Below are 16,049 nucleotides of genomic sequence, written 5' to 3'. Positions count from 1 at the left end.
CTTGCCTGGGTATCTTGATGTGGGCTCTCCATAGCTTCCTTGATGCTTCCTTGTGAAACTACTTAGTCTAGGGATAGAAATTGTAGTTCAGTCTCCTAATATATATACTTCAGTACCTTATCCCCCCCCAAATAAAGCTGGATCCCCATTCACCTTCCTGGGGATGGTGCAGCCTTCTCCTGTGGCTCCTGGGGGTGGCAGACCTGAGCCAAGAGAGGTTCTAGATCCCCACTGACAGGTCTTCGGCCGTGGGCCTTGGGAGCAAAGCATCTGCAAAGATATTGTTCCCTTGGAAGACCTGTCTGGCCACCTTGGCCCAGTCAATGGAAAATTAGCCCATCTTTCCAGCCTCCAGACCTCCTGCCGTGACCCAAGACCCTTCTGCTGGTCACACTCACCGCTCACTTGGGGGAACGAGTATGGCCAGGAAAGAGGGAAGAGGGAAGAGGTCACAGACATGGACATTTCCCTCCCTTTATCCTTGTGTCTCCTCAGGTAGATAAGCTGGTCTTAGAATTCTCTAGAATTCATTTCTCCTTACAGACCCAGCCCCTATCTTTGTTTCCTGGCCTCTCACTGTGATGAATTTTATCATAAAAAAAACCCCATCTGTCTGGTACACGGTCCTCCCCATGAGGAGGCCAGGCTCTCTCTGTTCCTTCTTGTGGCTTTTCATCAGATCCTGGGAACTGATGGGCCAAGGACAGAGTAAACCCTCCAGAGTGCTCACAGGCCCTGGCTGCCATGTGTGAGGAGTGGCGGTGTTCTTCCCGAAAGGACCCTCTGTTCCGCTCTGTACCAGGTTCGCAGCATGCTCCCCTGCCCTTGGCAGTGTGCACTGACGTTTGACCCAATATCTCACTTCAAGGCCTCCAAAACAGCCACTCTGAAGAATGCGGCCAAGGAAGGATTGTTCCTGCCCCAGAGGGTAAAGGGCATCTGCCTGTGTGCGTTGGCCAAGTGGGAAAATAAATTAAGAGCTGCATTCCACCCCGTGCACACTGCCTTCTTTCCTTTGTTGCCTGTGTCTCCCCTTTCTTCCTTCCCCAGGCATTTACTAAGCGAGTGACATTCATAGCAAACGTTTCTTGAGCGTGTACTGTGTGCCGGCACTGTGCTAAATGCTCTCCCTGCATTTTTAAAATTTCGGTGTTATAACCATCCATCCTGGGAGGGCTGCGCTTTCCGATTTTCAGAGAAGTCTCAGACAGAGACGGCCGTGTGGCCTCACGTATATGTGAGCCGCCTCCCAGGCTATGTAAGGGAAAGGGGGCTGAAATGATTAATATGGCATGACCTCTGCCCTCCTGGGGCCTCCAGTTGTGGGGTGGAGGGAAAAGGGGTGTCCGCTCTTCCCAAAGGGGTGCCAGAGGTGACAGGGATACAACTGTAAGCTTGGTAGACAGAATCCAAGTGGTCTGTTTGATTTCTGTTCTCAAACGGACTCTTTCTCTGCCTGTTCCCCAGCGTCTGTGGTCCTGTCCCTGTTGTCTCCTTCACCTGGGGTAATTTTCCTTATCCTCTCACCTGTTCTTGCCCTGCTGGCAAACCTCTATTCGTTTTCTATGGCCTAGCTCATATGCTGGCCTCCCTGAAGACGTCGCTTCCACTGGCCCCTTCCCCAGGCTAAGTTTTCTGACACTGATGTCATAGAACTGTGTGTGCTGTGCTTTATACTTTGAGCACAGACTGTCAGAGAAAAATAAATTCACTTCCTCATGACTTGTAAAGGCATAAGACAGATACACGCACACACACATACACACACACGTGAAAGGGTCATACGCATGTTTCCCAAACTATAATCTATGAAAAAATTTTTTTCATGATCAAAGGGAGAAACAGTATATGCTAAAGCCCCATTTGAAGCATATGCAAGCCCCGTGATCTCATTAGGGATGTTGGAAAGTCCCGTAAACATGAACTCGTTCAACCTAATGTTTCTCAAACTTTTTTTTACTGATGGAACCCCTTTTTAATGGCATACCTAGCGATATTATCTAAAATGGTAGTGTTCCATGGAACGCAGTTCAGGTAATATTTAGTTTAAATCATAACACACAAAAAGTAGACGATTAAACACCAGGTTTAATGAGTCAGATGGCATGTACTATCACTGTGGACTGGAATGGTTAGGGAGGACTTCTGGAAAGAGGGAGAGGTGAGTGGAGTCTTCTAACAACTAGGGTAGGCTAACCGCTGATCAAACAATCCCCGAATCACCATGGATTAACTGAAGGCGTATTTCCAGTGTAAGCCAGTAGGGAGATTTCTCCATACAGTCTTGCAGAGACTAAGCCCCTCCCACTTCAGGGCCATACCTTCCTCCAAGTCTCAGACCCTTTCTTTTTTTTTCTGCCAGCACCTGGGAAAAGAGAGACAATTGCTCCCAGGAGGTTTCTGTGGGCCATGTCTGGAGGTGACTCACATCCTTCACTCAAATTTCATTGACTGCAGCCCAGTCACATAGCCGCTAGGAACTTCAAAGAAGACTGAGAAATGTGGGTTAGCAATGTTCTCTGAAAGAGGGATGAGACACAGGCCTTCGGGAGCACCAGCAGCCTTGGCCACACAGATCCTAACCCCAGAGCTCCCTATGCCAGCTCCACTGGCACCTACACCAGTGTCTAGACTGAAGATTCACATGAGGGGGTGCTTTCTGGTGGAGAAAATATCAATCAGCAGTACTGTGCATCTGTGTTATTTCTTCTACTATCCAAAGGTCTCAAACTGTTTTTTAGTCTTTCAGATGTAGGTACGGAGTTTCTCTTCTCTCCAGAAAGAGCCTTGCTCTTCCCTGAGTGGAGGGCTATCATTCTAGTACTCCTCTCCTCTTCCTTTCTGCCAATTAAAATTCTCCACCCGAAGGCCCCATTAAAGTCTATTCTAAAGATGTCGGCCAGTTATCAAAGACTTGTGGCCCTCCTACTAAGTTGCTCTGTCCAAACATAATTTTCAAAAAAGTAAAAACAACTATCATGCAGGTATATAGTCAACATCGGTCAAAAATCTATTAGCTCAGTAGCGAGGGAACCAGCAAGATGACGATGTTGGTGCAAAGGAAGCTATAAGAGACTAAATTATGGATGGTCATTGAAAAATTGAGTGCTGGAGCAAGACCACAGAGATGGAGTTACAAGTGATTAATGCTCTCAAAGGCAAGAAAGCCATAACTGTGAGTGTTTTTATCTACCGGACGTAAATCATTTGCAACTTGATCATAAAATAAATCTTCTGCTACTTGCCCATCTTCTGTAAGTTGGCATCTAACCCTGAAGAATCTGGGCCTTACTAGGTAGTAAATTGCCCATCAGACAGATATACATGCCTCTAGAGCTTACCGTGAACTTGTTAGGCAATGATCTAATGTGACTTTGGAAAGGCACATGGTAATTTTTTTGCGTAATTTTTTAACAGCTCCTACCCAGAAGTATGCTGAGTTATGCCATGCACTTAAAATCTAGTGATAAGTAAGACTAACAGAGTCCTGAGTTTAATGATATTAACAAGTATAATGATTGACTGAAAGGAGAAACACTCAGGTTGTTGAGAAAGTGTATTGTAGGGGAAAATCAATAAGTTTGGGAAAAAGCAAAGAAGGTCTATAAAATGCAATTGAACCAGATGGAAAGGCCAATTAGTAGCTTACTGGTCTAGAAGAATGGGGAAGGGTATTTCAATAACAGGGAACAGCATGTGTAAAGGCCCTGACGTGGCAAAAAGCCTGGTGGGTTTAAAGAATAAAAATAAAACCAACTAGGACAAATTTGGGACATAGTATGCAGGACTACCATTGTAGTTCAACACAGAACTGGAAATGTAGGAAAAGCCAGATTGCATAACGCCTTGTGGACTGTGTTAAAAATTTTGGACTTTACCCTTAAATTGATGAGAAGCCATTGAGAGTTTTTAAAGATGAGAGTGACTGCACCAGATCTGTACTTTGCAAATCTACCGGGGCTGCATGAGGGGGGAGGTATGGAAAGGACACAAAGAAAGTCCACTTGGAAAGCAGTTGTGCTAGCCCAGGAAAGAAGTGATGGGGTCCTGAACGAAGGGACAGCAGTGAGGATAAAGTAAAAAGGACAGACTTAAGATATTTGGAAGGAAGAATGGACAAAGATTGGTTATGGGATGTGAAGGAAGAGAGGAGGAGAGAAGTAAAACAATGACTCTCAGGTTATTGGCTTGGGCAACCAGGTATCTGAATCCTTTCCAAAACAGACTTTGTGGCTTTATAGGTGGTAGGCACGGCCAGCAACAGAGAGTGGGCAAGGGGCGGGGCTGTTGTTGGTGCTGCCCTGGTCTATTGGTTTGCACATCTCTGGGCGGGGTCTGCAGGATGGCAATGGCAGTTACTAAACCACTTTGAGACTCTTGTCTCCTGTGTACCATCCTTTCTCCACTTGGTGTGGGGCTGATGGAATACAAAAAGTCTCTCATTGTTGGCATAGATGGAATATAAATAGGAAAGAAAGAATTGTACAGATGCTGTTTAGAAGGCCCAACCATGGGTGATGGGGCTCAGTGACCCTTTCCAGACTCTATCCTTTTTATGTTCTGAACCAGACTTCTCAGCTTTTGAATTTTCCACCATTTTGCACAAATGTGTCATTTTTTGATTGTCTCCTTTGTGTCCAGAGTTTTACTTGGTGCCCTGTGTACCTTACCTACTCTAACCCACCCAACACCATGAGGGAACTGGAGCTAACAGTCTCACTTTACTGATGAAGAAACGTAGGCTCTGAGAATCGAACTGGCCAACCTCAAGCCAAGCTCCTAGTGACTGGGGTTAGTAATCCACCCAGCCCGCCTGACTTGAAAACCCCTGTTCTCCTTGCTAGTCTAAAGATGGCATTTCTGAGATTTAACCTCAGCCATGATATCAAGAAAGGGTAACATGAAAAGCTCAGTATGAAATACCCAGAAGACTTTTCCGTACGGTTACCTGCTCCCTGAAATCCCCACAAAAACAGAACCACACACGTCAACACCCAAGTCACAAAAATGCTGAGATTTAGGAAAGTGATTGCATGTAGACTGCCTCCTGTAGAATTCCCTCCACTTTGTCCCTTCCACTCCTCCCCCCCCCTTCCCCACTCCTCCTTCACCAACAATATATTTTCCTGTCAAAACATACTTGGTTACACGCAGGGCAACCAAAATTGCTGCTATTAGCTTAATTGAGACAGGGTGATTATAAATAAATTACATGCAGTGCTACTGAAATTGCTGCTATTAGCTTAATTGAGACAGGATGATTAGTCATCATCAACTGAAGCTTAATTCAGAGTGTACTGTGCATGGCTGCAGAGATCCTGTGGTCATCTGGCTGCCCAAAGGATCAAGGCCAAACCACCAAGAGATGGACTTCAGGGCCACAGCTCCCTTTCCCTGGCAACCGAGAGAACAAAAGTCCTTGCAGCCTGGTTAGGGGCGGGGGGGGGGGGGTGTTCTTGGGACGGCTGATAATGAACTTCTTAGGCACTTTGAGCTGGAAAGGACTGTGGTTAGAAACATTCCCTGTGGAAAATCTGTGTAGAAAAGTATATATGTACGTGTGTCGACGTATCTCAGTATGTGAATCTTCTGTCGCTTCCTCACAATGATTTGAGACAGATTTGTAATGCTGTTTTACTTTTTTTACTAATTATAAAAGAAATCCATACTCACAGTACAAAACCTCAAAAGCATGAATCGTATAGAAAAATCAAAGTTACTCTCTCATTTTTGTAACGTTTGTTAGGCCCTGGTGTACTTTTTCCATCACTTCATTTGTACATTCCCTCCATCATAGTTGATACCTCCTGGATATGCAATTTTATATTAAGCTTTTTTTTCACTGATGAAAATATCTTCAAACTACCTAGACAACGTACATTACGGATCAAAGATAAAGAGCTGAATAGGGCAGAGAGATTGTCATGGGCTTCTCACTCCTGGAGGCAGCATGACGAAGTGAAAATCCACTGGTTCAGGGAGATCTTCCCTCATCCCCCTGGTTTCCTGCCGCAACCCTCAAACCTCAGCTCGTCAGCCATGGTGCAAACAGAAAACTCCCATGGAGGTGCTCCGTGGGCTTCATTTTTCTCATATCTTGATCAAAATATAGAAATATTCTCCAAGACGCCTTATAGGTGCAAAAGTCTATGCTGTATACTTAAGGGCTGGGGAGAGCCATTTATTACAGACTGTTATTTTTTTTAATTTTTTTTATGTTTATTTATTTCTCAGACAGAGAGAGACAGAGCATGAGTGGGGGAGGGGCAGAGAGAGAGGGAGACACAGAATCAGAAGCAGGCTCCAGACTCTGAGCTGTCAGCACAGAGCCTGACGTGGGGCTCGAACTCACAAACCGTGAGATCATGACCTGAGCCGAAGTCGGTCGCTCAACCGACTGAGCCACCCAGGCGCCCCTATTACAGACTGTTAAATAAGACTTGTAGGTGAGAATGACTGTGGTCCACCAAACCTTAGTGATTGGCAAGTATTAAGTTCATATTTTGAGTCCTAACTATGGAGATGTGTTCTTCCTTTAGCCGGGTAGGCAGGCTCCTAAAGGGATGCATTCAGTGCTGCTGGGAAATCAAATCCTGGTGCCCAGTTTACTTACTGCATCATCCCAAGGCAACTTATCTTCATCCAATAGAAGGGCACCAAGGGTAGTTTTAAGTTTTCAGATTCCTAAGCCTTCCTTCCTGTAATTAATGACTCCAAACCATTCAGCACTGTGAGGAAAACCGAAGAGCTATATTTTGTAATAACTGTGTCATGGAATGTTTTCCAAACTGAATAATCACTTAATTTACTTGGGATTTGAATTTGGAATAAGAATACGTAGTAATTTTAATTTTCTGGTGTGAAACATTCAGATTTCTCTTTCTCAAAATATATCTTAAGAAGCAAACTAAGACATTCTTTCTTCCCTCCCTCCCTCTGATCATCCCTTCCTCCTTCCTTCTTTCCCTCTTTCAACAAGTGTTTGTAGTTCTTTCTGTATGGCGGACTTTATGCTACAGACTCTCAGATTACAAATATATATGGACCCTGGTTCTTTGGAACTGCTGGAAGACTCTGATTGAAAACAATGACACCACCAACAACAAAATAACCAACCAACCAGCCAATCAGACAAGACAAAACAAGAAAATATCTAAAAATCAGGGAGTACTTATCCTTTAAAAATACTTCTCTAAATATGACACTCCATGATGCAAGCCCTTGTTTATGATTCATCAACACCTTGGTTTGAAGGGAAGGTGGGGCAGGTGGTAGAGGTCCTCCCTTATTGGGAAATTCTTGGAATGAACAAAGTAAGTTCTAGTATGATGCTAGTCTCTTGTTTTTCTAAAATTCAGGTACTATCATTTTTTTGGTAAAATACCCCCCCTCCCTTTCCAGGTTTATTAAGATATAATTGACACATAACATTGTGTAACTTTAAAGTGTATAACGTGATGATTTGGTACACATATATATCGCAAAATGATTATAACAGTAAGATTAGTTAACACCTCTGTCGCTTCACATGATTGCCATTTGTGTGTGTGTGTGTGTGTGTGTGTGTGTGTGTGTGATGAGAATATTTAAGATCTACTCTGTTACCAACTTCCAAGTATATAATACAGTATTATTAATTATGGCTACTATGCTGTACATTACATTTCCAGAACTTACTCATCTTACAATTGCAAGTCTGTACCCTTTGACCAACATCTGCTCATTTCTCCCACCCCAGCCCCTGGCAACCACCATTCGACTTTGCTTCTATGAATTCAGCTTTTTTTTCAATTTTACATAGAAGTAAGACAATGCAGTATTTGTATTTCTCTGTCTGACTTACTTAGCACAATAACTTCACAAGTCATCCATGTTGTTGGAGGTGGCAGGATTTCCTTCTTTTATGGTTGAGTGGTAGGATATATATCTGTATTATATTACTATACTATATATTATATATTATAATACATGTGATATATATGGGTACATCTTCTTCATCCTTTCGTCTATTGACAGACACTTAGGTTGTTTCCATATGTTGGCTATTGTGAGTAATGCTACAGTGAACATGGAATATAGATATCTCTTCAAGATCTTATTTTCATTTCCTCTAGATGGAAACCCAGAAGTGAGACTGCTGGTTCATATGGTAGTTCTGTATTTAATTTTTTGAGGAACCTTCATACTGTTTTCCATAGTGGCTGCACCAATATCCATTCCCATATGCAGTACGTGAGGGTTCCCTTTCTTCCATATCCTCACTCATTCTCTCTTGTCTTTATGATGATAGCCATTCTAAAAGGTGTCAGGTGGTATCTCATTGTGGTTTAGATTTACATTTCCCTGAAGATGAGTGTTGGGCGTCCTCTCAGGTACTTACTGACTACATGTATTTCGTCTTTAGAAAATGTCTATTCAGTTCTATGGCTTATTTTTTAAATGGAAAACTTAGGGCTGCGTTGTATGAGTTACTTATATATTTTAGGGATTTACCTTATATTAGATATATCGGTTTGCAATATTTTTTTCACATTCCGTTGGTTGCCTTTTCATTTGGTTGGTTGTTTCTTTTACAGTGCAAAAGTATTAGTTTGACATAGTCCTACTGGTTGACTTTTACTTTGTTGCTTGTACTTCTGGAGTTATATCCAGAAAAATTATTGTCAAGAAGCAATCCTTCTTGAGAAAGAAGAACAAAGGTGGAGGTGTCACATGTCTTGATTTCAAATTATATTACAAAGCTATACAAATAAAAACAGTATGGTACTGGCATAAATTGACCAATGGAACAGAATTGAGAGCCCAGAAGTAAAGCCATGCATATGCAGACAGCTAATAGTTGACAAGGGAGCCAAGAATACTCAATGGGGAATGGATGATAGTCTCTTCAGTAAATGGAGTTGGGAAAACCAGATATTCACATGCAAAAGAATGAAATTAGATGCCTATCTGACACCCCTTGCAAAAATCAACTTAAAATGGATTAAAGACTTAAGTGCAAGACCTTAAACCATAGGACTCCTAGAAGAAAGTGCAGGGAAAATGCCCTTTTAATTAATTGGGCTCATCTCTGACTAAGGTATATGTCCCACCAACACTGAAAGACACCCTTGGCTTCTTTCCACTCTTCAGAAATATGCTGCTTATGGGGGTGGGGTGCCCGGGTGATTCAGTCGGTTGAGCATCTGGCTCTTGATCTTGGCTCCAGTCATGATCTCACGGTTTGTGGGATCGAGCCCCGCCTCAGGCTCCATGCTGAGTGTGGAGCCGGCTTGGGAGTCTCTCTCTCTTCCTCTCTCTCTGCCCCTCCCCCACTCACATGCCCCCCTCAAATAAATTATATATATATATATATATATATATACACACATATACATATATATATGTGTGTGTGTGTGTATATATATATATATATATATATATATATATATACATATATATATAAAAGAAACATGCTGCTTATGATTGTTGGGGGAAAGGCTGCCTGCCGGTGGGTGAGCCTCAAAGGAGAAATGATTATCTTCATTTTTCTATATTGAGATTGATTTCTCAGGTGAGCCCCTGCTGCGGTATAAAGGTTGACCCTGAAGTGCAATGAAAACAGCATGAAACTGGGTGCTTCAAACCCTGGTCTCATCTTTGCTTGACTCCTTTTCCTGGGCCACTGTTTACGCTGGATGCATGAGGATAATCATACTGAGCTACCATGCAAGATTTTTGTGGGACTTACAGATAAAGTTAAGTCCCTAGCACACATAGACAGGCATATAATAAAGACCCAATAAATACTATTTTAAAAAATTGCAATAGCAGCAAGCACGTACCTGTTTGTTTATCAAGAAGCTGAGGAAGGAGAGCGGGGCTGTCAGAGCTCACAGAGCCCCCATTCAAATCCCACAGGGACATGCTAGGCCTCTCTGCCCAAGCCTTGAGAAGTCAAGTGTCTCCTCTCTCCTAGGGTTTTAAGGATCCTGTGTATCGAGCAAGACGGAAGCAGTTTGCTGACATTGCCTACAGCTACCGACAGTAAGTCCACTTTGCTAGTCTTGGGGAAGAGAGAAGCGCACGCTCCTGGCTTACCTTTTCCTTGCCCACGTTTGGAAAATACCAGCATAGTGAGTCCCGCCTTCGGCGTGCGGGCGCGCGCGTGCGTGCGTGCGTGTGTGTGTGTGTGTGTGTGCGCGCGTGTGCGCGGGCGCATGTGTGTTTAAACCCTCCCTTTAATAACACATGTTTCAAAAAAAAAAAATTGCTGCTAGACAAAACAAAATTACCCACCGTGCCGGGCCGGCCTTCTCCCCAGCTTTGTTGTGTCCTTATGCGCTAACGTCTGAAGTAATTACAAAAGGCCTCGCCCTGAATAACACAGCCTGTGGTATTCTCCACATTAAACAGGGAAGAAGGAAAAAGAGAATCATTTACATTCAAGGAGGAGTTGGCTGCTTTACTGAAATAATGAATCATTTGAGGTTTCAGATGAGCCGTGCCTCAGCGTTCTTCTTTGATCTGATCTGACCCAGCTGCGAAGGGCAATTTTCAGAGGAGCTTATTGTTTTCTGTCTGGGATTCTACCCTATTTTAGCCAAAGGAAAATGCAAATATCAAAGATGTCAGTTTGGGAAGGGAGCTGTTTTTGCTGTTTTGAGCCCTCAGGAACTACAGAAATGCTACCACGGGGAAACAGCGTTTGAGGCCTGAGCTCCATTCCTGAGTTAAGACGTGAGAAAAGACATGCACAAGATGAGACATAAATGTTGACCAGGATCTGGGACACCTGGGTGGCTCAGTCGGTTAAGCATCTGACTCTTGATTTCAGCTTAGGCCATGACTTCATGGTTCGTGGGTTTGAGCCCCATGTCAGGCTCTGCGCTGGAGCCTGCTTGGGATCCTCTCTCTCTCTCTCTCTGTGTCTCATTCTCTCCCCCCCCCCCCCAACCCTTCCATCTCATTCTCTCTCTAAATAAATAAATAAAAAATTTTAAAAAGTTGACCAGAACCCTGAGGGATGGTACTTTAACAGCTTTGATAGATTCTGAGGGCTATGAAAATAATAGGGATCTGTTGACTGAATACAAAGTTACCGTCCAGATGGAAAGACCTCCGGAGAAAATAAGACAATTCCCTTCTCTGAATGACTCCCGGCAGTGGAAAGATCCAGAACTTTGGTTAAACCTGATTTTGGTTAAACCTAGGCCCATTTGGGTTTGGGGCCTTGGCTTGTGACAAACAGGAACCACAGAACATGGCAACCTCTCCCCACTTTGCCTTTGCCCTAACATGGTCAGGTGAACACCATCAAATCGGGTACAGACAGGAGACTTTTTCAGGTAGCCAATAATGATAACTTAAATTTATGATCTCCTTGCTCTGTCTGGGGCTTTGCTAAATGCTTTGCTTACATTATTTCATTATCTTATTTAGTCTTAATAATAATTCCCTGGTTTTCAGATGGGAAAAGTAATGCTCAATACAGTTAAGTAACTTACCAAGGTCATAATATAACTAGTAGGTGGCATCATCCCCTTTTGAATTCAGATTTCTCTAACTCCAAAGTCATTCTTACCCACTTCCCTGAGCGCCGGGATTCTCAGCGTCAAGAGGCCACACTTCTCCATATAATCCAGGAGCTGCTTAGGAAGAACATTCACTTACTGCCTGGCTGTTGCGATTTGAGGAGAGAAACTGATCCCCTAACCTTCTTTCCAAAAAAATGTTAAACCTGGGGCACCTGGGTGGCTCAGTCAGTTAAATGTCTGACATCAGCTCAGGTCATAATCTCACAGTTTGTGAGTTCAAGCACCACATCTGGCCGTCTGCTGTCAGCGCAGAGCCCGCTTCAGATTCTCTGTCCACCTCCTTCTGTCTGTCCCTCTCCTGCTCATGCTTTCTCTCTCTCAAACATAAGTAAACATTTAAAAAAATAAATAAAAATGTGAAACCTAATGGAGAAGCCTGGAATGGATTGAATGCCTCACCATTCTCCATGTTTATCAAGTAAGTTAAATTGATTATTGAAAACCATCCATGGATGCCTGGCTCTCTGAGAATCGTTAGAGATCTTCTAGTCAATTTCCCCATTTTTACAAATGAATCTCAGATGGTTAAGTGATGTGGCCAAGGTCATGTGGCTAGTAGGGCTGAACTTGTTCTCAAATTCAAAGCCTATTTCAGAACTCGTTTTAGCTCCTCTCTTTTAAACTTTTGACCCTGTTTACCATCCCTTTCTTCTTTGAAATGGTCTCTTAGCTCAGTATCTGGCACAGTGGATTTTCATTATTCAAGGATTACTTGCTTCATTTATTTGAGACCTCCAATTCAATTCTTGTGGCACTTTTGCAATCATTCCCAGACATGCACAGAGTGGGGGAAGATTGGAGTTGCCTGATGCACGAGGTCTCAGACTGAACAAGGTGACACTGCCTTCTTATTTCAGCTTCTATACTATAAACAACTATTCTTATTGAAGTCTATTTAGATTAGAGACCCGGTTGCCGAATTTTTGCATTTTTTGGTTGATCATTTTCCTGTTTAAAATGCCCCCCTCCCCCCAGCACAGTGGTGAAGTGCCGTCTAGGGTTCCTAAGTGTGAGAAGGCTGTAATGTGTTTATGGAGAAAATGCGTGTGTTAGATAAGCTTCGTTCAGGCAGGAGTTATAGTGCTGTCGAGATCAACGTTAATGAATCAGCCGTATATATTAAAGATTTCTTTATACAAAAGCCCACACAAAACGAAGTTAGGTGTTATCAGTTGATGAAAATGTGACAAGAGCTCATGGGACCCTAGTCCTGTATTTTCTTCTGGACCAGTGGTTCTGCATTCAGAGTCCAGCTCAGAGCTCATGGTGACCTTATGTAGCACGACTACCACATATAAAGAGAATCAAATGTATTCTACTCTCTACTGATTTCCCTCCCTCCTTTCTGAGGTTTGTTCCCAGTTCTCCCTGGCCTGTTCATCTCACCCCAGAGCTTGTAATGTCTTTCAGACTCAACTTTGGCCCTCTTCCTTGGTTTCTGCCACCCTCCATACCAATAGCCCCCACGTTCAGATCTCTGGCACTTTCCGCATGGGGAATGAGGCCCAAGCTCCTGCGTTATGAGTCGTGGAACCACAGGATATTGATCACGTGACAGAATGTATCTCCTAAGTTCCAGGGCCCACCCCAAGAGCAAGACCCACAGAGCCCATGCCCTCAGGGGAATACGGGGAAGGCGGTGACAAAAGTAACAGTAAACGAGATAGGTGTTCCCAAAGTTAAAACTTGGCTGTCCCGAGGCCGTATAATTAGGAGTTGGAATGTAGATTGGGCAACTGGGTCAGCAGGAAGTAAAGTTTAGGCTGAGAATTAAAGATTGAGCTGGAGTTTACAGCCAAAGAGAATGGGAGTAGTGAAGGAGAGAGGGTGGCCCGCTTAGCTACAGGGCTTTTGTTTTGAGATGTGCATATCGGGGGCCAGAGTCAATTCCTATGGAGGGTGAAGAAGCAACTAACCGCCACCACTGCTAACTAACGACCTCTTCTCCGCCCATCTGCCGAGTGGTGCTCTGACTCTCCTGCCCAAGCACATTTAATGAAAGTCTTAAACCATCAGATTGAAGAGGTGCTGAAAAATGGCAGTTGCAGTTCTGAGGCACCAAATTATTTGTCTTGTGATAAGTACCTATGTGGGAAGATCTGGTGAAAAATAAGACTCCAAGGAGAGGGAAGGCTATGCCAGGTGCTGCAGTGTCTTGAATGCCGTATTTGGTTGGTGAAATAATTCAGAAACAACGTTGTCTACTTAAAACACTTTTTTGAGGAAGGATCCTAATTGGCTTAACTAGATATCTCTTCCTTATTTCAAATGAAATGGGCACTCAACCTAAAATGTCTTAGTCTAGTTTACTTAATGAGACCATGACTTGATGAGAACAATTGACAATTTCTTCAAAGATCAGGGATCTTATGAAACCTCAGGTCTCTTGATGGAAGTGGAAGATGGAATAAAATGTGCTGTGTTTACTTCCTAAGTAAACCATGGAAGTTAGTGTGTACGTATGAGACAGAGAGAGAAAATAAATTCTGAAATGTTTACTACATCCAGACAGCACTTCAGGGATGACGTATTTGATTCTTATTACAATATCACAAGATGGATTTGACTGTCCTTATGTTGAATATATATGTGGCTCAGAAAGTGGGAATAACTTGCTCAAGTTGCCACACGCCTCTGTCCCTCCCACCCTCCCTCCCTCTCTCTGACTCTGGAGTCCTCTGCATTGGCCCTGCTCTCTGGCCATCGGTGGCGTCTCTCTTGGAGGTGGGCCCAGCACCACCAGGCTGACACCTCAACACAATTAGAGGTTCTGTCTCCTTCCAACAGGTTCCACAAAAGTTTTCTCTGTGAGTCTCATTGGCTCTGATTAGAACATGGGCCCGTCTCTTAGCCACTGTCTGTGACCAGGGAAATGAGATGCTCTAAATAGCCAGGCCTGGTCACATGCCCAGGTAAGAGTGGTGGAGTCTCCTCCCACCTGAACCTGAGGCTGGGAGGGGAGGAGGCTGCTTTACTGGAAGAATGGGGAAGGGGCATGGCACACCTGGAAAGGTAACTATTAACCAAAGGGACATCATGGTACCCAGGATGTTACTATCTCTTTTTTTTTTTAATTTTTTTTTTTTTAGCGTTTATTTATTTTTGAGACAGAGAGAGACAGAGCATGAACAGGGGAGGGGCAGAGAGAGAGGGAGACACAGAATCTGAAACAGGCTCCAGGCTCTGAGCTGTCAGCACAGAGCCCGAAGCAGGGCTCGAACTCACGGACCATGAGATCATGACCTGAGCCGAAGTCGGACGCTTAACCGACTGAGCCACCCAGGCGCCCCTGTTACTATCTCTTAAAATTGTATTACCAAATAGCAAATCACCTTTCTTTTTATTTAAAAAAATTTTTTTTAACGTTTATTTATTTTTGAGACAGAGAGAGACACAGCATGAACGGGGGAGGGGCAGAGAGAGAGGGAGACACAGAATCGGAAGCAGGCTCCAGGCTCTGAGCCATCAGCCCAGAGCCCGACGCGGGGCTCGAACTCGCGGACTGCGAGATCGTGACCTGAGCTGAAGTCGGACGCTTAACCGACTGAGCCACCCAGGCGCCCCTCACTTTTCTTTTTAAATAAGACTCAGTTATGATAATTATCCATTACCCAGTGGTATTATTATTTGTCAGCACCAATATTTGGTACTTTGTACATAGTATTTCACCTAATTCTCCTCTATACCTCCCAAATAGTTACTTATCAGCCTATGTACCAGCGGCACAGACTGGATTTAGAGAGGTTTACTAAATTGCCAGAGCAGTTATTCAGCTAGGAACTTGTAGAGCCAAGTAGTGAACCCTTCTCTGTCCATGTTCGAAGCCTGCTTTTTCCCTCCATCAGCACTTAGCCCGGAAATAATGGTGCATCCTCAGGCAGGGGCTTGCCTGATGTTTTCTTTTCACAAACCCTGCTGGCCATTATAGGGTCTTCTGAGTTTGTGTTGCTCCAATGCATCAGCAAAAATCTGCCCTAATCTCTGCCCACCTTTCTGTGGAACATAACACTGACTTTGCTTTAATGGCCTTGGATGAGCTACAGCTTCGAAAGGGCAGGAGAAACCTAGTTTGGAGCCTGAGGATGATCCAGCCTGAGAATGATCCAGATTCTTAGGCACAAAGTTCTGCCTCGTCCTAGACACTGTGTACCCTGTTAGGAAACAGGTCTGTAGTGCAAAGAACAGTCGCTAGATTTTTAAAAGTCAGGCTCTGTTTGATTTTCATTTGTTTTTACTCTTGAGAACACAGCTCATTCTTAGATGTTTTTCAAAAGGACCTTTTGAACTACTGACTCTCAAACTATAGTGTATCCCCTGGAAGCTTATTGCAGTCCAGATGCCTGGGCTTTCTCCTCCCCCACAGATTCAGGATCTATGGGACAGGGTCCAACATATGTATTTTAACCAGCTCCCTGTAGCTCTGTTATGTCATAACAGAAGATGCTACAAAAGCAGATCTTATACCTGGCATGG

General features: G+C 43.8%; 1 protein-coding gene across 1 annotated transcript in view; it reads left to right on the top strand.

Moving 5' to 3' along the window:
* Nucleotides 1–16,049, top strand: part of PAH (phenylalanine hydroxylase) — a 75,822-nt gene that overhangs the window by 38,809 nt on the left and 20,964 nt on the right. The window contains exon 5 of the mRNA XM_015068802.3: nt 9,959–10,026. Within this exon, the coding sequence (XP_014924288.1) occupies nt 9,959–10,026 (68 nt within the window). The remainder of the gene's footprint in view (nt 1–9,958; nt 10,027–16,049) is intronic.

The sequence above is a fragment of the Acinonyx jubatus genome, chromosome B4, assembly GCF_027475565.1.
Source record: "Acinonyx jubatus isolate Ajub_Pintada_27869175 chromosome B4, VMU_Ajub_asm_v1.0, whole genome shotgun sequence".
Lineage (NCBI taxonomy): Eukaryota > Metazoa > Chordata > Mammalia > Carnivora > Felidae > Acinonyx > Acinonyx jubatus.
The sequence above is the reverse complement of the archived record's forward strand: the minus strand, read 5'-3'. Positions and strand labels throughout refer to the sequence as shown.